Source organism: Gymnodraco acuticeps, unplaced genomic scaffold (assembly GCF_902827175.1).
Source record: "Gymnodraco acuticeps unplaced genomic scaffold, fGymAcu1.1, whole genome shotgun sequence".
NCBI lineage: Eukaryota > Metazoa > Chordata > Actinopteri > Perciformes > Bathydraconidae > Gymnodraco > Gymnodraco acuticeps.
In genome coordinates this window covers 507,918-529,999 of record NW_022991040.1, presented here as the reverse complement: position 1 = coordinate 529,999, position 22,082 = coordinate 507,918, and the positions used below count along the sequence as shown (strand labels likewise).

The following is a 22,082-nucleotide window of genomic DNA, read 5'->3' as shown; positions in this document are numbered from 1 at the left end:
AACACCCTTATTACGTATCGTAGCTGCACCCCCAACCCATCGATTCGCATTGTGAGATGACACAGAATCGATCGGTACATACATCATCACTCCATGATAAGAACTCGCGAAGCTATTAACAAGAACATACATCAAAACATGTGGCGTTAGGTAGCTAAAACGGCAACATGGCTCACCTTGGTCGCTGTCTGGTCAAACAGCCATTTCCACCTCAGCGGTGGAGTTTTTTTAACTAAACCTCTCTAAAAAGGTCAAATGTCACTTGTTTTGTATCAATCTTGATACAGGGTACTTATTATATGTTGTACTTTGGATTCCTAAAGCTTTTAGTCTACCTTACCATCATCCAAGGGTAGTTTTCACTATAAGTAAAACATAATTTTTGGACGGACACTATCATTTACAGTTTTTTACTATGTTCAATCTCAATTTTCTTTAAAATAAAAAACATCTATATTTATTCTGACTTTTCTACATCCAACTCACAGGTTTATTATTACTTTGAGAAAAAGATTATTAATGTAACCCTTTTAGAAGGGAAGATATGATCATTTGTTCTGGGAATGTCATTTTCGAGCCTGAGACCTGAAAAACAGGCTCAGGGCTTAACCAACCCAGTCTCACAAAAAAACGTGTAATAACTACGTTGGTCCACAACTTGGGACGTAGTATTTCTACAAAAACGCCTCTGAAATTGTAAGATCCCTCACGTGATCTTCAAATTTCTCCCTGCAGAAAAAAAAAACATGGAAAATGCCTATTTTAAGGTTAGTTCGGCCATTAAAATGCGTTTTGATGTCATTTGATGCGATAAATATGAGTTGTTATTTCAGATTATATTTGCAGTGGATGTACATGATCTTTAGTTTGCTAGTTATAATGAAGATTACTTCAGGAAATTGTGTCTATACAACGTTTTCATTGTTACCAAGGTGGTTGCTAGGGACGCTGCTATCGATATTATTTCTGTTATGTTGTGTAACTGTTTAATGGTGTTATCTTTATTGCTACCCCCTTCCCCGTCAATTTATAGTGTTGGTCCACAGCGCAAAAGTGCTGTACATATAATAAAAATAGCCTACAGTAGAGACACTTTACAGCAAATACAACAGCACAGATTGTTCAGAATATCAGTATGAGAAAAACGACACCCTCTATCCTTACGGCCCGTCCACACAGCGGCGTGCGTTGACGCTTGCCGGCGGGCGTGTCTGACACTCGACCAACAACCAATCACATGAATCTCCCGCCCCTGACACACAAGCAGCGGTTTGATTGGTTAGAGCTTATACTGGCATATGATTCGATTGGCTGACGCTTCTGCCGAGGCGTCAAAAGTTGAACATTGCTCAACTTTTGCAGCGAGCCACGCCAGCAATGCTCCGCGTCGCTTCCCACAATGCAGTTCGGCTAAAAGTGACGTCACCCCATTCAAAGTGAATGAGCAGAAGCGTTGGAAGCTTCAACGCACGCCGCTGTGTGGACGGGCCGTTAGACCCTCACATCGTACAAGGAAAAACTTCCAGAGAAAACCCACAGTTTAAGGGGAAAAAATGGGAGAAACCTCAGGGAGAGCAACAGAGGAGGGATCCCTGTCCCAGGACGGACAGACGTGCAATAGATGCCGTGTGTAAATCGAAGAGATAATACATAGGCATAGATACGTTCTTTTCCCCTTGTGCAATTCTCCATTTACTCAACAATAACACATAATTATCCTTTTGTTTATTTATTTGTTTGATTAATAAACACAAGTTGGAGTCCGTCAGGACCGAGGGTCGGAGCAGCTCATTTGCTTTAGAGCATTGGTTCCCAAAGTGTGGGGCGCGGCCCCCCTGTGGGGGCGCAGAGGCATGACAGGGGAATCATTTCTGAGGAGGTGAGTTGGCGGGAATCGTAAGTAGGTCAGCCACGCCCAGCCAGGAAGACAGACACACAGACAGACAGACACAACAAACACAAAACAAAGGGGAACAGAAGGAGGCAGACTGTATATCCTCACAGTACCAACCCCCCCCCCCCCCCCATCAACGGGAGCCTCCTGGTGACCACCAGGCTTGTCAGGGTGTGCCTTGTGGAACTCCCTCACCATGACAGGGTCCATGATGCGTGACCGAGGAACCCAGCAACGTTCCTCCAGGTTGTAACCCTCCCGATCAACCAAGTACTGAAAGCCCCTGCCCCGGCGCCTGACATCCATGAGCCGACGCACGGTGTAGGCAGGATGATCATCGATGACTCGGGGGGGGAGGAGGGGGAACGGTTGGAGGGCACAGGTCACTGGTGTGGACTGGCTTGATCTGGGACACATGAAAAGTGGGATGAATTTTCATGGTTCTGGGGAGCTTCAGGCGGACAGCAGAGGGGTTGATGATGCGTCCAATGGGAAAGGGACCAATGAACCAAGGAGACAACTTTTTAGACTCGGTAAGGAGGGGGACATCCTTTGAGGACAACCAAACTGACTGTCCAGGGGCATAAGGGGGAGCGACATGTCTATGGCGGTTGGCAGACTTCTGGTTTCTGGTGGAAGTCCGAAGAAGAGCTGAGCGAGTGTCCCTCCAAACCTTACGGCAATGGAGAACATGTTGTTGGACGGATGGAACTGCCAACTCACTCTCCTCTTCAGGAAACAGGGGTGGCTGGTACCCTAAGGAGGCTTCGAATGGAGAGACACCAGTAGCTGAAGAAGTGAGAGCATTGTGGGAATACTCAATCCAGGGTAGATGGGAACTCCAGGTTGACTGATTTCGGTTGGCAATGCAACGGAGAGCAGATTCCAGATCCTGATTGGCCCTTTCAGTTTGGCCGTTTGACTGGGGATGATAACCAGAAGTTAGACTGACTGATGCACCGAGAGAATGACAAAAAGTCTTCCAAACCTGGAGACGATGTCTGCCGGGATTCCATGCAGGCGGAAAACATGCTGGGTGAGAATTTGGGAGGTCTCCAGGGCTGAGGGGAGCTTGGGCAGAGCTACAAAATGGGCAAATTTGAAGAAACGGTCAACAACAGTTAGAATTGTTGTGTAACCTTGTGAGGGAGGAAGGCCGGTGACAAAGTCCAGTGCTATATGTGACCAGGGTCGACTAGGGATTGGAAGGGGCTGAAGCAATCCTGCAGGTCTCTGATGAGAGGCTTTGCTCCTAGCACATGTTGTACATGTGCTTAGTGTCTTGTGTACTTAGTGTCGTGACTTAGTGTCCTTGTCCATTGTTGGCCACCAGAAATGTCTCTGGAGAAGGGAGAGTGTGCGGTTGGCACCTGGGTGTTTAGCGAAACGGGACCCACTGCAGAACTTGGGAACAGACTGAGTTGGGTACAAACTGACGCTTAGGCGGACCGCTACCTGGGTCAGGTTGCTCCAAAAGCGCCTCCTGGATCGAGTTACTGATTTCCCAGGTGAGGGCACCCACCACACAACTCTGGGGGAGAATAGAGTCAACGGAGGTTACAGGTCCCACAGACGAAAATGATCTGGACAGGGCATCGGGCTTGGCATTCTTTGAACCAGGGCGATATGTTAGGGAGAAATTGAAATAACCAAAAAAGAGGGCCCATCTAGCTTGTCGGGAGTTCAGTCGTTTGGCTGACTGGATGTACTCGAGGTTTTTGTGGTCAGTCCAAACAAGAAATGGCTGCTCGCTGCCCTCGAGCCAGTGTTGCCACTCCTCCAATGCTATCTTCACCGCCAGAAGCTCTCTGTTTCCCACATCATAATTTCTCTCTGCTGGGGAAAGACAGCTAGAGAAAAAAGCACAAGGATGAAGCTTATTGTCTGGCCCTGCAGTCTGGGACAGAACAGCTCAGGAACCTCTGCAGCTCATTCCGAGTTGTGGGGACTGGTCACTCAGTGACAGCTAGAATCTTTCCTGGATCTGCCTCCAACTTGCCTTGCCTGATGATGTAACCAAGAAAACTGACCCGTTCCTGATGAAACTCACATTTCTCAGCTTTGACGATCAGCTTGTTCTCAAGCAGCCTCTGTAGAACCTGACTGACGTGGTTCTGGTGTTCCTCCAGGCTCTTGCAAAAGATAAAAATGTCTTCAATGTACACAAAAACGAACCGGTTGAGGAAATCTCGCAGGACATCATTTACAAGGGCCTGGAAAACAGCTGGGGCATTAGAGAGTCCAAAGGGCATGACGATATATTCAAAGTGACCAAGGGGGGTGTTAAAGGCTGTCTTCCACTCATCTCCTTGGCGAATTCGAACCAGGTGGTATGCATTTCTGAGGTCGAGTTTAGAGAAGATGGTGGCACCTTGGAGAGGCTCAAAAGCTGAGTTTATCAGGGGAAGTGGGTACTTGTTTTTAACTGTGACGTTATTTAACCCACGAAAGCCACGCCCAGCCAGGAAGACAGACACACAGCCAGACAGACAACAACAAACATAAAACAAAGGGGAACATAAGGGCAGACTGTATATCCTCACACACAGACACATTGGATTAACCTATGGATTAACTTCAGCAGCATTTTTATTGTTTTAATGCCGTTTTTAGCTACCTAGCGCCACATGTTTTGATGTCTGTTCTTGTTAATATATTCGTGAGTTCTTATCATGGAGTGATGATGTATGTACCGATCAATTCTGTGTCATCTCACGATGCGAATCGATGGGTTGGACATGGAGCTACGATAAGTAATAAGGGTGTAATGAGTGAGTTTCTGTGCAGTAATGCGTCAGCATTTTTCCGCTCGTGGCTAATTCATAGGCTCAACGCTAGCTTTGTGATTTTTTTGGAAAAAAAAGAGAAAAAGATCAGTTAGCTGAGTTTCTTCCCGTTACATGGATATAAAACATTCATAGTTTATTGAATATTAAGATGCCCTCAGACGCTGTTTCCTGCAGGTGACGCAGTGTAGAACATGTTAAAGATCTCCTATCATGCTATTTTTAGGCATATATTATGGGTTATCAGATATATAAAAATATTTAAAAAACATATCTATGATGTGTGTTGCTCAAAATACCAAACAGATCATGCATTTTAGACATCCCTCATATCCCTCTTTTTTAGCCTTATTAGAGAAGTGCTGATTCTCTGCTGGCCCCGCCCCCTTTTGAGCATGCAGGCACACTGTGAGTTCTGTGACGAGCAGGCTGTCTGCTCTGCTCAGATACAGCTAAATGCTGCCGTGATTAAACGCCATATCATGTTCCAAACCACTTCAAGGATTATTTCTGAAACAGTATGGAGCTCAAATGCTTCTTTTTTTGCGGGTTGACAAGGTGAGTTCCTTTTTATTTCCTGCTTTTTTACACATACTCTCTCCAGTACAGGTTAACTCTGAGTATTAGCGATGCTTGCTAATGTAAACAAAGACCATTCAATCGGGTACCGGTACTAAAGCAAACCGATATTGTTCTAAACTGTATTAAAGTAAACAGGTATTATCTTGAACTGTATTGAAGTGAACATGTATTATTTGGGACTATTTTGAAGTAATCCTATATATATAAACCTTCTCACATAAACTCCTTGACCCAGATATCAGCAACACACACATACGCCTCCGCTTATCAGCACGCACACACACACACACACACACACACACACACACACACACACACACACACACACACACACACACACACCACACACACACACACACACACACCACACACACACACACACACACACACACACACACACACACACACACACACACACACACACACACACACACACACACACACACACACACACACATACACTTCCCCTCACTAACACACACACATGTTCTTTTTCAAGGTTCTTTCTGGGGCCAATAATCCCAAGCACCAATATATCTGTGTACAATTTTTGATACAATATATCTTTGGACAATGTTTGATTGTTTAGGAAAGAATAGTTTGTGTGAAACCTTCCCTGGGAAATTCAAGGAGTTGGGTCCGGTGGAAGATAAGAAGTGGCTCTCCACCCCAAATATGTCCATATATACTGTTGTTTCTTCATGCAAAATGCTCCCTGTTTCTGACTGGCTGGTCCCGATATCTGTATCGCACGGCAGTAGAGCGGGGAGCCCGGAGTGCTCTGTTTCAGGGCACTCTGTATTTCGTATTGTGTTTTTTACTGTATTATAATCCGATTATTGTTATAACTTTTATGCCGGTTTTTGAACTCCTTCTTTTATTAAATCTGACCAGGCTCATCCAAAGGACGGCGCGGAGCAGAGGTGGGCTTTAAGCCACCACTATTGTGTTTGCTCCTACAATTTGGTGATCTTCCGACGTGATGAGTGCTGGTCTATAGGAGGACCACCGATAGCTAGCGGACGGAATTCAGTCCAGGGGAGGACACCTGCACACCGTTGACAACTAAACCAGGACGTCCAGATACAAAGGTGAGCAGACACCTGTTGATTGTCAAAATCTGTGATTGGCTATACTTCAACATTTTTAGAGTTGTCACCGGCGTTCTCAGTGTCCTTAGTCACGGTAAAAAATACAATACTGTAGAAAGTAAGAAGGTGCTTAGAGTCAGGTAGAACAGTCTGGACCTAACGCACCGAGTTATATTTAAGAAAGTGCTTGTAGAGTCAGGTAGAGCAGTCCTGTACCTAAGGCACTAAGTGTTTGTAAGAGTCGGGTAGTAGCTACAGTCCCGTACCTTAACTCACTAAAAGAAAGAAAAGTGAACCAGCGAGGTCTCCGTTGGGTACTAGTCCTGCACGGCTGACTCACTGGGAAAATTCTGTGATTTTGTTTTTACGTCGAAACTGTGTAAAAATGGAGAAAAGAGAGCAGAAATAGTGACAGGAGACAGTTGCAGAGCTGAGAGCTTCATCAGACAGAGGAAGCTCATTTGTGGTCAGCTGCTGCCCTCTGGTGGCGAACAGGGTGTGTAACAATATTCTGTGTTGTTTCACGCTGGAGAAACTTTGAATTCAGAATAGAATAAAGGACATTAAGAGTAACGACAAGATTTGTCCAGTGTATTAATAAATACAAGTAATCTAGTCAGATAATAGATACGAAGTAATTTATGGAAGAAGAGTTTGAAAAGAGTGATTTAGGCGTTCCAATTCCCGGAAGCTTCCGCGAACAATGGGAACATACTGAGAGATTGATTCTCAGTGGAACCAAACAGAGAGACAAGAAAAAGGCTTGTGCAGATCTGAGATTCCTAAAAAATAAAATGATGAAAGAGGACAGAGTAGGAGCCGACGAGACATTCGGAAATCTGTTTGTTGATTGTTCTGTCTGTTGGTTGTCATTGTTGATTCGTAAAGACCTTGTTTTATGTTGGTAAATGTTTGGTATACCAATGGTTTGTTGTTGAAAGAAGCCCCCTTCTCTTGAAAAGGCTGAGATTCTGTAGAAGAGTAGACCGTCAGCGTCAGCTAAATGCAATGTAATGTAATGTAATGTAATATGTGAAAGTTTAAAAGTTTGTGAGGAAGCACAAATTCCCTCACTAACATTTGTATAAGCTAGACCAGGGGCACTCAAATACAAATCTTAAAGGTCCAAAACATTTTTTTCAATAAGACAAAGGTTTGTTTATTACGGTCATTTAAACCTTTAAAGAATTGTAACAAGATTCTTAACACGAGGTTGCACAAACAAAAATAATCTGTATGCAGCAATTTTCTTTGTTATTGTGTCTGCTTGATCCCTCAGAGTCGCAGTGTAAGAGCTGCACAGTTATGAATAAAGGCAGCTGCACCCTCTTTCATTCAGCAGTCCCATTATTGCTTTATAAATGTCTTGCCCCCTTGTGTGTCCACTGAGGTTCGTCAGGCCCAACACATCTTCAACAAACTCCCCCTTTGCCTCATCATAAAAACTCACAAACACCAGCAACTGAGCATTGTCAGTGGTGTCAATGGACTCATCCACAGCTAAGGAAATGCACTGTGCATTTTTTATTCCATCACAAAGCTGATGAATCAAATCACCAGCCAGTATTTATGTTCTTCTGGTTGCTGTGGAATCTGACAGGGGGATTTGCTTGATTTTACCTGTTATTTCCTCTTTTTGTTTGCCTTCAAACATGGTCTCCATCACTTCAGTCATGCATTATTTTATACTTCAGTTATTATCAAGTGGAATGCCCTTACCTACTGGCCTAGTTAAATCAAAGTGGTTACTTTTTTTGGCTGGGCAGTGCAGTTTTACACACCGTCTTATTTGACTTTCTCAGGATTTAAAACTGTTTTTTGGGGGCAGACCCCCACAAAGAAACAAATATATTTACACACGTAAGGTCATCATCTTAACAGTTGTGTATGCTCATCCATGAGCAGAGCATCAAGTTGACATGTCTATTGCAGCTGAATGCGGCGATTACCATTTTGTTCAGCAAAACCTCTCACAAACTTATTAAGATCAACAGCTTTAGTGCGTTTTGATTCAATGCTGAGTACAGCCAAACTTGACAGTCTCTTCTCTGTCATTGTAGACCGCAAATACCTCATTCCTTCAGTACTTGGGTCAGAATCGTCTATGGTCAGAATGCTTCTCGTTTTGCACCGTCCCGTTCAAATGAAATCGCCGTCAATCATATTTCCACGCTCGCGCCAGGGCCGGGGGAGGGGTTACAAGACGTGCGTCTTGTGCTGCATTCAATTGCACTCGGACATTAGAGACTTTCTCTCATAAATGTCCGATGAGCCACAACTTTTCTTTCAAAACAAAGCTGCCAACTGGGGTGGCAAGGTCTATTTTTAGGGTGGCAGTTGCCACCCCATGCCACCCCGGTAGGTGAAACTATAGGCTACTAGCTACAGTACAGATGCAACTAGATGAGCTGTTAACTCTCGCTCTGACTTTTTTTTTTTAAACTCTCGCTCTGACCCAGGATGAAAGAGACGACACACACATTTTTCCCACCGGCATTCTGCGAAGACCCGCCCTACTGTGCTTCTGATTCGCAGACTGTTGGTGGGGGGGAAACAAATGCTGACGGGATGCTGAATGTGATTGGACCAATGCGTGCCGTTGACAGACACACACAGACAATGGAACACTCGGACATACAGAGCGCTGTTTGCAGTGGACATAGCGGAACATTTTGACTCGTTGTTTTGTGGCGATGTCTCGCAGATAACACAGATAATACAGATAATACATATGAAAAGTATAATTTGCTCAGAGTCCAGAGACAGTTGTGGTTCGGTCTGGACCCGGACCGGAGTCCGGACTTTGAGGATGCCTAAGCTAGACCCTCCAGAAAAACGCGGGCAAAAATCCTTGATTATACCGGCTAAAATCCTTGATTATGCGGGCTAAAATTCTTGATTATGCAATTAAACATGCAGGGTTTTTATGTGATTTTATGCGGTGAAATTGCGGGAAGTTGCGAAATATGCGGAAAGTTGTGAAAAATAATAGATTTATTTTTAAATATTGGGCTGTCTTATTTATTCTCTCTCACACACAACCTGCCACTAACGTTAAACCCCTTTCCTATTCAATTAAACACATTCAATATTTATTTATTGTAAAAGCAATTGGGCTATTTTAATCACTCTCTCTCTCTCTCTCTCTCTCTCGCTCTCGCTCTCGCTCTCGCTCTCGCTCTCTCTCTCTCTCTCTCTCTCTCTCTCTCTCTCTCTCTCTCTCTCTCTCTCTCTCTCGTATCTCTCTCCTCTCTCTCTCTCTCTCTCTCTCTCTCTCTCTCTCTCTCTCTCTCTCTCTCTCTCTCTCTCTCTCTCTCTCTCTCACACACACACATACCATGTATACATCTCACTTCAGGGGACATTACATTGACTTACATGCATTTCCTGGAGACTTATCCTAACCTTAACCATAACCAACACATGCCTAACCCTTACCCTTAGCCTTACCCTAACCCTAATCCTAAACCTAACCAAGTCGTCACCCTAAAATTAATGATTCCCCTCATGGGGACCTCCAATGTGTCCCCATAAGGGAGGCGAGTCCCCACACCTGACTGTGTAAACAGATGTAGGTCCCCACAAGTATAGTAATGCTAGGCCACACACACACACACACACACACACACACACACACACACACACACACACACACACACACACACACACACACACACACACACACACACACACACACACACACACACACACACACACACACACCTCCGCCCTCATCCTGTTTTCATTTACTTGTTCGTTATATGACCAGCTTCAATCTTGTAGGCTACTCACTTCGTTTATTGTAGCCCTCGAAAGGGTTTTGGAGGTTCATGCCTCGGTGAACGTGAGTTGTTTGGCTTTCTTGTCCGCAGCAGCAGAAAGCATTTTCAAATGTTTGAATGAATCAAAGTGGGTCGTCACCTTCGATTTTCTCTAAGACTTATGCTCCAACACACAGTTGCACGGGGTGCAGAATAGTTTCCCTCCCACTTTCGTGCAAGACATCGGGGTACTGCTTTGACCGGTCTTTAGCAGAAATGTTCGTCAGTAAATTAGATGGATCAGATTTTTTCATCTTGGTGTTTTCTCTCTCGTGTGAGTTCCACACTTTCACTCTACGGTGTTGTTTACCTTCTGTGATGTGCGAGCTGATGACGTCGCGTCATCATTTGCTGATTATGCGGAAAATTCTGCGATCGCAGAATCGCGTTTTTCTGGAGGGTCTAGCCCTTTGTTTGTAAAGAAAGGTAGGCATTTTTCTTCAATTTATAAAGGCAAATACATTTAATATGCATTTCAATTAATTTTTTATTTTTGTTTTAATTAAAATTATGTTAAAAAGACACACAATCATGATATTAATCACCATTTCCTGTGTGTGAAGTGCCTTGCCTGGACTTGTTCACATCCTGAACTTGCTCTCCCCTGATCCGAAGATCAGCGCACTATACCACTGGCCAATTAACTTAAAAACTGTCAGTTTTGTGCATACTTTGTTTGTCTTTGAAGGCACCACATTTGTTTTAATGAATTGACTTAGGCCTTGAGGATTTAGTTAGATTTAGAAAACAATGTTTATTTCTCTGTTTTCCAGTTATGTCTTGTTCCAGGGTCATGACCTGATTACTTTTTATGTTTACATCGAAATCTCTTAAAGGCATTTTCTGTGGTATGTCTCTATCTGACACTCACAGCCAACTGTCAGCCCCAGTCGGGTTAGCTCACATTAGGAGTTTATATGCTAATGTCATATGGCCTCTTCTCAACCCAATAGAGTTGTATCCAACACATTAAGTATGCAGGGTTAACCCAATGTGAAACAATCTACTGGTTGAGTACTCTGTTAGAAATTGGTATTCTGTCACATGTTAACACCTTCTTTAAGTTTGTGATCACTTTGGTGTTTCCTCAACTCGAGTCATGTTGCAGTAAATAAATCAAATTAAAAATTAAAAAAAATGTCAATCTGTTTTTAGTTTCTGTGTATGGTAATCACTTATTATTCCTGAAATCTTGGCTATGGCTCTGTAAATAGGTACAAACATAATGTCACAGACACAGCAGGATACGGATGATCAGAAATATGCTAATTTTATACTACATCAATAACTTAATAGGACATTCTATGTCAACTCTTAAATATGATCAAAACATTGCTATAATAAATACGCTTTTTCTGTTGAGTATGTGATACAATATATTGAGAAATGCTTCTGAAGCTTACACTTCAAAATATCTTACAAGACGTTTGTACTTTCCACCTTGTAAGATCAAATGCAAACTTATTTAACAACTCTCAAATCATGTTTTACAAATAAGAAATTAAGTTATTTTGTATTTGTTTTAATAAATAAATGAAGTTATTTTTTTTTTATCTGTTCGAAATAAAGATTGGAATGAACGTGATGGAACTTCTTGCAGTGATATATTATAATTAAAGGGAATGTCCATTCTTCTGAAAAGGGACTGGAAGAGTCAACAAAAATAAATGAAGATTTATTGTTAATTGAAAAAGTTCAGTTTAGTTAAGAATAGGCCTGGTTTCAAATATGAATAGCTATTTACAGACTGTAAATGTTTGGGCTTGAACAAATACTAAATGTTCACAATTGGGTAGACAAACTAAATAAAAAAACTAAAATGAAGTTCAGTGTAAATGGAACAGTAGCCTATGAACATGACACCCTTGCTGTTTACAGCCTGCCTGTTATATATTGTTGGGAAATAGCCTAAGATAAAATAAAAAACGGAGGTAGTTATAGCTTATTGCCCTAAGGAACACTCATATTAATACAAGTTGTTGGGGACCAACCAATATCTCTTACTGTCCCCATTAAAAACAGTCTACAACTTGGCAAGCTTCATGCATGCTCTGACTGCTTGCATTCAGCTACACTAAATGTATCTAACGTGTTACTAGAGATGGAAGAAGTGCTCAGATATTGTACTTTAGTAAAAGTTGAAGTACAAGAGTGTAGTAAAATGTTACTCTAGTAAAAGTACAAAAGTATTAGCATCAAAACATATTTTAAGTGCTCATTATGCAGATTTGCATGTTTTGATTACAATTATTTATACATCCATGTATTTATCAAAGCTGGTAAAGGTGCCACTGTTTTAATTCCTTTGTACAGTGTAGGGTAGCTTGTGAATTTTACTCCAGGTGCAACTAAAGTCTTATTTAAGTGTTGATTATATTTCACATGATTAATTTAACTATTCAAAGTCAAATTCAAAGATATTAAATAAAAGGTAGTGGAGTAAAAGTACAAGATTTACCTCTGAATTGTAGTGGGGTAAAGTACTATTACCTCAAAATGCTACTGACAGGGGAACATCCTTTAACAAACCATCCTAACTGAGTGACATCATGCCATCTCATAACTCCTCACATGAGCTGCACTGCTACAGTTTTTGGTTTGAGTCACTTTTATTCCTATTAATGTGTTCTTACAGCAAATTAAGTTGTTGTGATTTACTGCTGGATTACCCATACATCATACTTTCTTTTAAGCAATGAAAAGCATGTGCTGGTTCAAAAGAGGTACTCAAGCTTATTTCACATGTCTTTAACCTGTTAAGCCCAAAGCCCCCCTCGACGGGGGCTTTTTTTTTTCTTTTCTCCACACTGTGTCTCAGGGCATCTTAATATTTAAGAACCTATTCATGTGTTATACCAGATTAACGGGAATAATCTCAGCTAACTGACGATACAAACCATTTTTACCAAAACAAAACACAAGTCTCATAAGAACCATCTAAATGACCCCTGAGCGAATTTCACTTGTTTTGCATCAATCTTGATACAGGGTACTTATTATATGTTGTAGTTTGGATTCCTAAAGCTTTTAGTCTACCATCCCATCATTCAAGGGTGGTTTTCACTATAAGTAATTATTTTTGGACGGACACAATCATTTACATTTTGTTACTGTGTGGACTACCTATGTTGCAAATGTATTATCTTTTCAATTTACACACGGCATCTATTGCACGTCTGTCCGTCCTGGGAGAGGGATCCCTCCTCTGTTGCTCTCCCTGAGGTTTCTCCCATTTTTCCCTTTAAACTGTGGGTTTTCTCCGGAAGTTTTTCCTTGTACGATGTGAGGGTCTAAGGACAGAGGGTGTCGTATTGTCATACTGATATTTTGTACAAACTGTGAAGTCCACTGAGACAAATGTAACATTTGTGATATTGGGCTATATAAATAAACATTGATTGATTGATTGATTGATTGACTGTGTTCAATCTGAATTAGCTTTAAAATAAAAACATCTATATTGATTCTGACACTTCTAAATTCAACTCACAGGTGTAACCTTGCTTTGAGAAAAAATATTATTAATTTAACCCTTTTAGAAGGGACGATATGGTCATTTGTTCTGGGAATGTCATTTTCGAGCCTGAGACCTGAAAAACAGGCTCGGGGGTTTTAAGATCTAAAATATTCTTCATTCAGGATTTGTTTGGGATGCCTCTTGGAATACACAACTGCCTTGGTAAGATATTTTTTAATTTTAAATTATTATTATGCTTACATATAAATTGCCTTTCAGTCTGTGATTGATTTTGAGCGGCTTTAATCTCTGTGTTGAAAAAATAAATCTGCAGAAAACACATACTTGTCCTGAAAATTAAGGCCTTTTCCCTTTTTTGTACAAATTCATATATGAAATTCATGTAATTAATTCAGAAGTTGAGATAACCATTTCTGATAAGAGAGTAGCCTTAATAATATGCATTACAGAACAAAATAACTGTTCTTTTAAAAAAAGCATTATAAATAGAACTTTTATTCAGTTTGTAAGAGCACTCTGAAAAATCCAATATCTAGTAGGACTTGAATTATTAAATCTGCCCCATTCACAGCCGAGATGTGGATCATGCAAAGCTGCGGCTCAAAAACGATTTTCTAAATGCACTTCATTATCATCTAATTCCGAAACCATGGGCATTCATATGCATTAATATGCTACTCTTCTGAGTGGGTTCTCCTCCAGGCTGCAGGGATTTGCTACTATTCAGCCACAAGAACATCATCCTCATCATCATCATCATCATCAAAATGTTTGCAAACCCAGCACTATTCAAAGGTGTGGAATGGGGTTGAGGTCAGGGCTCTAACTGACTTTGTGCATGGGGTATAGGCTTGCTTAAACAACCCTCTGGAGTCTAGGGTTAGGGTTAGGTATTTTCTCGATTTTTAGATGTTTTCTTAAATCACCTTTTAAATGTATTTCTTCTAAAATGGCACCCATGTGTTACATATCAAAATGTTCAGGACAATCTCTAGTATTGCTATATATGCAAATTACTCACCTTAGAGCACTGTTTGATGAGATAAGTAGCTCAAAAGCTTAAAATTTGACATCCGATTTTCGGAAAATCTTCAAAACTCTTGTGAAAACACCAATTTACTCATGTGATCGAATTGTTTTGGTGTTTTAGATTTGGTTACCAAAGTCTTAGGATTACAAAAGTAGTGAAATATTTGAATTACACTGTATATAAATGTGTTATTCATGTCTAAAATGAAATTTTATAAATTCGCATTCTGAGTAAAACAGCTGTCAATCACTCTACTTTCACCACAGCAGGGACTGAGATATATCAGGACTGAATAATGACTTCATATTACATACCAAGGTTCATGTGATGTGTAAAAAAAAAAGAATTGAGCATTAGAACTTTTCAACCATTTATTATATTACCAACAATGTATATAAATATAACTGCAAAATCTCACTATTTACAATATTGAACATCAGAACTTTTTTTCCTTCAACCAACTATTCATTATACACTGACAAAATGATCCTTCCTCCAGTAGTCCAATACATTGTCCAGTTTCAGCAGCCCCATGTATTTATAGAAATCCTCTACAGTCAAGTCAGTCCATTTGTAGGTTTTACCCTTTCCCATCTCCTGTGCAGCCCGCTTGTTTGTGTTGGTACAGAGTGTCTGTACTGTTAGTGCACTGAAGAACAGCTTGAACAGGTCAAGGGGTTTGTTTGATACTGTTGAGCTGAGCTGTGGCCCGGGTGTGCGAGCAGGTTGAAACCTGGAGACAGGGGGAGCAGTGTCAGGGTCTTCGCCTGTCTTCCAAGACAGTGGAGCTGGCTGCTGTGCAGGTGGGGGTGATGGTGCATGGGCAGCTGGTGGCTGTGTGGGAGGTAGTGTGCTCTACGAGACCTCTTTGCTGTCCGGGTTGATGGTGATGGCTGTGGTGGAGCTGAGGTGGATCTTGACCTCGTCGCAGGCAGAGATGGAGTCAGCTGTCGTGATGCTGGTCCGCTAGTGCTTGGTGGGGATGGCAGTGGTGAAGGCCCTTGATCCACGGTAGATCTCAACATGGTGGCAGGCACAGCTGGAGGCTCCTGGATACATGTCATCTGTGGGCAGCTAGGCCCAGGCAGCTGTGACACCTCTCTGTAAAACAAATAAAAATTGTGGGACAATAATTATTACGAAGTTCCCCACACACACACACACACACACACACACACACACACACACACACACACACACACACACACACACACACACACACACACACACACACACACACACACACACACACACACACACACACACACACACACACACACACACACACACACACACACACACACACACACACACACACACACACACACACACACACACACACAACACACACACAGTACTCCCCATTACTACATAGCACTCCCCACAAATGGCAGGCACACATATAAATAAATTAAATATCTCCGTTGTGGGACAAATAAAGGATTATCTCATGCATCTACACATGTAACCTTACTTATACACACCAAAATAACGTTTACACATAAAGTTTATCAAAGACACACATGTAAATAAGTCTATGACAAAGTCTCATCTGTACAGAACAGTATGATCAAATAAAATACATGTCTATAAATGTCTCCGTTGTCGGGACGAATAAAGGATTATTTTTATTCATCTACACATGTAACCTTACTTATACATGCCAAAATAACGTTTACACATAAATAACATTTACACAGAGTAAACGTTTACTAATCAAGAGTCTATTTTGTCCCGAGAAAAAGTTCATGAGGGGAAAATAAAAAGGTTGATAAATCCATTGTTCATTTTCGCGGTACTCCTCACAAAATGGCAAATGCACTACAAGTTATATTTACACTTACCCATCCACAAATGGATCCCTGCTGTCCCTGTATTCTTCTTCTTCAGAAGAGTCGAAGCCTTCAGGTTCTGATGAGCCATCTTCTTCACTGCCGCTCGCGAAAATAAAATCCAGCGCGTCCGCAACGGTAAAGTTCCTTCGAGCCATTTTCTCTATCTTCTTCACAGACTAAAAGACTGAAACTGATGGGAGACACAACTCCAGAGGTATGGAAGGGCTTTTCCATACTGTTGCAACAAAGTGAAGAGGTAAGTGTAGAGGTAAGTGGGCACTAATGGCTGAGTCCGGTTTTCCCCTTTCCTGTCCATCCTCAGCTATCCTATCTAATAAAGGCAAACATAGCTTAAAAGCACATTGTATGGCTAGCTGTTCTCCAACTTAGTAATTATAGAATTACATAATTGACTCAACAGAATACAGGGATTCAATTAACATTTCTGCCTTATACACAATAACTTAAAAAAAAGAAAATACATTTTCTTTGCTCAAACAAACCTTGTGGAATGATTTATGGAGCTGAAATATCCTGAAGCTCATCTCAGGATAACTATTAAATATACACTATATTTTAAAACTGCATCTAATGTGGCAAGAGTTATATTTTATATCTCCAATGCCTGCAAAATAGCAAATATTCTAAACAGAAGCTCAGCTGGAGACCCTGAATTGTGTCAAGACTTGAGGCGGAATAATTGTTCTGCTTCAGCATCTAGAGAGGATGCACGGAGAGGACAGTTTAGGGCGAGGCCCAGGCTGGAGACACAACCTGTCCACTTTCTGCCTGACTCCTGCTGACCCGTTGTGTTTGCAAATGGAACATTAAACAGCTATGGATCATTGGAGTCTGAACACTCCAGGACAGGAAGAGGTCAAAGCCAGAAGGTGACGAGCCATGTCTTGCTGTTTTGACACCTGCCACTGTGCTAATGTCTTCTCCGACAATATTGTTGCTTCAACACAACATTGAATTTATTTTATAATAGCACACCCAGCCTTGCCAGCCCGCCCCATCCTTTAATGAACGGCAATTGTCAGCTACAGAACATCTTAAACAAGGGCACAGTGATTACTGTCTTTGAAACAGAATTATAGTGCACACACATTGACAGTTGTATTGACTGATTTGGCTCTGGCAGTGCATAAAACAATATCAAGGAGCTTTATGAGCCTGAATAAACAGATGGTCTATTGATTAAACTTTCATGTAAATGTGCAAACAGAAAACTTGAAGGTAACTCTGAAATGAAACTCAGATACCTTGAAATAACCAAGGGAATTACCAGAAATGATAGAAGTCTAAAATGTGTGTGTGTTGTGCCCAAGGAAAATATCAACTAAGTTAAAAAGACATATGTCTGTTTATGGAAAAGCAATGTTGGGCAAGCTTATTTCAATGAGGTTTTACTGACCTTCGCTAAATGTCTGTTTCAGCCAGAAAGAGTGCCAATGTGGAAGATAACTGTTACATTAGAGTGTGTGACACAGCAAGTATTAAATGATGGAAAAGACCACTCACAAGGACAGAGATACTGACATACACACACATTTGGTGGTGAGATTGATTGCAAAACCTGATGGGCATGTCTATGCATAATAATAGCTGTGTAAACATAGGGATGTATGGTGTTTAGTGTCGTGACCCCCCCCTTTTTGTCCAGCGCCGTGTACCTGGTGTCAACAGAATGACGGAGGTGACGATCAGTGAGCAGATGATCAGAATAACAAGAAGGGCGATCGCTATTCCTTTCCAGTTCCTCTGCGGAGGGTTACTGCCCACCAGCTCCTGCAGGCACAGAGAGGAAAAGAAAATACATTATTATTATGGGAGCGAATGAGAGTACGATTTATGAAGAGAGATTTGGGTAAAAATTAAAGAACATTTTAACAAAAGGAGAACAACAATGGGACGTGAGAAGGAAGAGAGAAAAATATCTTAAGGTACTGCAGAAAAGGAAAATAATCGGAAGTAGTATAAATGGCAAAATAATGAAAGTGAACAATGGGGATGTCAGTCAAGGACGAACGTGAGCCAGTCACAGAATCAATGTTCTCAAGGAGGGATGCCAACTCCAGCAGCAGCACCACCAAGAGGAGGAGGGGGTAGAATTCTTAATGAGCCGAGCATCAGCGACCATCATCCCCGAACGAATGTGAAAGAAAAAATGACACCCACAACACATTGGTGAATTGCATGCTTGAAAAAAGCTTGGCAACAGAAGAGATAAGCTTTAAGGTTGGGAAAACAAGTCTGAGTTATGAGCAACCTTGAGGGTATTTTTTTTGTCTGACGGACTTATCCAGAAAAATAAACCTTATGCAGTTTAATATTGTTGTAAGTGAAAACTCATTTTACAGAAAGAATTTGGCAATAGACAATGTATCACTGCGAGATATAAAACAAATAAAATGGGAGAAAGCAGCTTTAAGCTTGTGTTCATGCAAAATCAAATCAAGTGCATGCCAAATGTATTTGACAAACGTTGATGTGCAATAGGTGGATAAGTTTAGTGAAAAGCATTTTTACAATTCCAGAAACTCCAGTGAGCAGCTGGATGTCTCTGGATGTCCACCAAACTTCTAGCATTTATTTGCAGCAGTTTCTCAGTTACTAGAAACAACATGAAATTGTATTTATCGGTAAAATACTCTAAATAGGGCAGTTGTTATGTTAGTACTTCTGATAGCAATAACTTTGTAGCAAACAACTGACTATATCCTGCTGCCATGTTTTATAAAGCTGTGTTTCTGATCACCTGACAAACAAAAATACATTTATTTTATTTGTTTAACAGACATGCATTACATTTATTTTTATTATAAAAAACTATGCAATCAGCACTATTGATTACTGTATTTTCAAAAGTAATAATTGGTCTTTGAACCGAAGGGTCGCTGGTTCAAAGACGAAAATAAAGAGTGTGGACTGGAGAGCCAGTTCACCTCCTGGGCCACTGTTGAGGTGCCCTTGAGCAAGACAATGTACCCCTAACTGCTTTGGACCTGCATGTGGTGCTCAAGTATATCAAGCAATGTGTATAATCTGATAAAAAAAAGGTATCAATGAAGTATATTATTTATTTTAATAAAGTATATCTTCTTCTTCTCCTGGATCTGACTTGCACATGGACAAACCAGCGACATCTGTCCTGGAAAGTCAAGAGCTCAAAAATACAGTGGAGGATTAATAAGTTCTTAATGAGTTTGTAATGGATTCAAACAATCAAAGCAGAGTACTGTATGTGCTTTAGGGACCTGTGGCTGGACCCATAATAAAAACTCATAGAGCTTTAATGAAGCTGAATGGTTGAGCTATGAAGCAAACCTTTTGGCGACCTTGTTCCCAACTTAATTGAAAATAACCCAAGACATCATTAGCCTGCAGATAATAGCAATCGGGGCTATTTACTAGACTGCTCATTACTCTATTCATTACAACAGTTAGTCAGCTGTATTGCCATATTGTAGAGCTGTGATAGCAAAAAGGAACACCACAAGTAAAATTGAGTTTACCAAAGGTCTTTCTAGGGCTTGAATTTGCCAACTGAAAGTTTTCTCAAAATAAATGTTTTTTTAAAAATAGAAAAACAGTAATGTCTGGGATCATTTGAGTACTTATTTTGTAATAGAGAAAAGTTTTTTTTTTAAACGTTTGATTGAAAAATTGGGGATCAATCAATCAGAGATCATCTGATAAAACATGTTGTAAAGGGTGATGAGCCGACTGTCCACAATGTATTTTTTATCTTTGCTGATAAATTCCTCGTGTACAGTCTTTGTTTTTCTAGTATCCTACTGGAAATGTATGAGAGATTGGTATAGAGCCCTCTGGTGATTTCTACTCAACATATGTGACTAAGTTGTATTCGTACGGAAAATGGTCAAAAAAGTAAAATAAAAAAACTGCTCTATTGAGAGCAACTACTTAAATGCAATAATGGGATGGAAAGTGAGCATGACAGAGTGCTCAATGAGAGTTGTGCACAATAAAAGATCTAAATAAATCCGTGCATATTTGGAAAAAACAGCCAAAAGTCAATCCGGACGGGCTTTAGCCAGACACATTTTGTCAAAGTGCTCATCCATGCAATTTTGTTTCATTTTAAGCAACAATAATCATCACCAACCTTTTCAAATAAAGATATCTTTAAATGTACTCAACCTTTATTCAGAGTCTCCGGAGGAAATAAAAAAACCTTTGTACTTTGGTAGAAAAGATAGTCTGCACTGTCAGATTTAAACATTTCTAGAAGTATGAAAATGTTTTTGTAGTTAGGGTTAATATTCAGCTCAGCTCTGCTTCTGTAGAACAAGCAACCACACACACTCACACATACAGATGATGCAAGTCTGCAAAGTGCTTCTTGTTTTCTTTCCACATTCTGCAACAGTAACAGCATGCTCAGGCATGCTAAAAGATCTATTCCATTCTTAAAATGATTAGGGATTCAGTATCAAACAGCATTTCCATATAGCTCAGCATCTCTGGGGGAACATAATACCATATCCGAAAAAATACAGATCCACAGAAGCTCCCTCTCAGAGAGAGAGCGAATAGCATAAATGTGAGGATCCACACCTTGCTGGGGTGAAAGCATAATAATTGGACCCCAAATGATTAAGCAGACCAAAACCTCATCAAGAAATTATGTTATTTATTTTCTATCCCTGAGCTTGAAGGGCATAATGGTAATCATTTATTCAGTGTTGGTAAGGGCACAGATGCAGGCTGAAAACATTGCCAAACCATCCTGATCACGACCCTCTGATCTGTAATTATAATAATGATTGGACTAATTAGCTAGAAATAAAAAGTGACTTTAGCAGAAGAGCAACGAGGAAAAGTAAATAAATAACATGTTGGTAGGCTGCAGGAATATTACATGTTACTTGTTAGACGCTTTTATCCAAAGCGACTTAATACTCAATACTGTGGGCAATCCCCACAGGAGAATTTGGGGTGAAGTGTCTTGCCAAGGGACACGCTGACTGCAGTGGAGTTTGAACCTGTGCTCACCTGATCTGAACACCAATGCACTAGTCCACTGCGCCACACACCTCCACTGACAGGAAAGCTTGAAGCTTGACCAAAACATGAAAGAGAGAGCAATACAGTTTGGGATACTGTAGATGGATATAGGTCCAAACTGGAAAAAAACAAAAATCTGTTGTTTACTGGTCCTTAGCAGCTGTCATGTTTGTGTTTGCAGAGCATGCACAGGAATCATCAGTGCTGATTCCCGAGAGTGTGAAAGGCAACACTGTGCCAATGCCTCCAAAAGTCAACACCAGCAAAAGTTAGTCCTACACTTTCCCCTTTTTTTTCCTTTGGCCATAGAAAATGCTTAAAGTATTGGGTGTTGGATTCAGATGCAAGACATCGCAAATTCATGATCCTGTAGGTCCACTTATCTAACAATGTTAATCATTGTTTTATTGTTAGATTGCCACCATCACCAACATTCCATCATCTCAGGAATATTTAAAAGAACATGATGATTTTCACATATTGTACACAACAAGGATATACTGTATGTGCTTTATATGAATATACTTTGAT

At 40.8% G+C, this 22,082-nt stretch overlaps 1 protein-coding gene across 5 annotated transcripts in view; it reads right to left on the bottom strand.

Moving 5' to 3' along the window:
- Positions 1-22,082, bottom strand: part of LOC117559811 (dipeptidyl aminopeptidase-like protein 6) — a 446,505-nt gene that overhangs the window by 131,227 nt on the left and 293,196 nt on the right. For all 5 annotated transcript variants that reach the window (XM_034236499.1, XM_034236502.1, XM_034236498.1 and 2 more), the window contains one exon: positions 18,194-18,308. In XM_034236499.1, the coding sequence (XP_034092390.1) occupies positions 18,194-18,308 (115 nt within the window). The remainder of the gene's footprint in view (positions 1-18,193; positions 18,309-22,082) is intronic.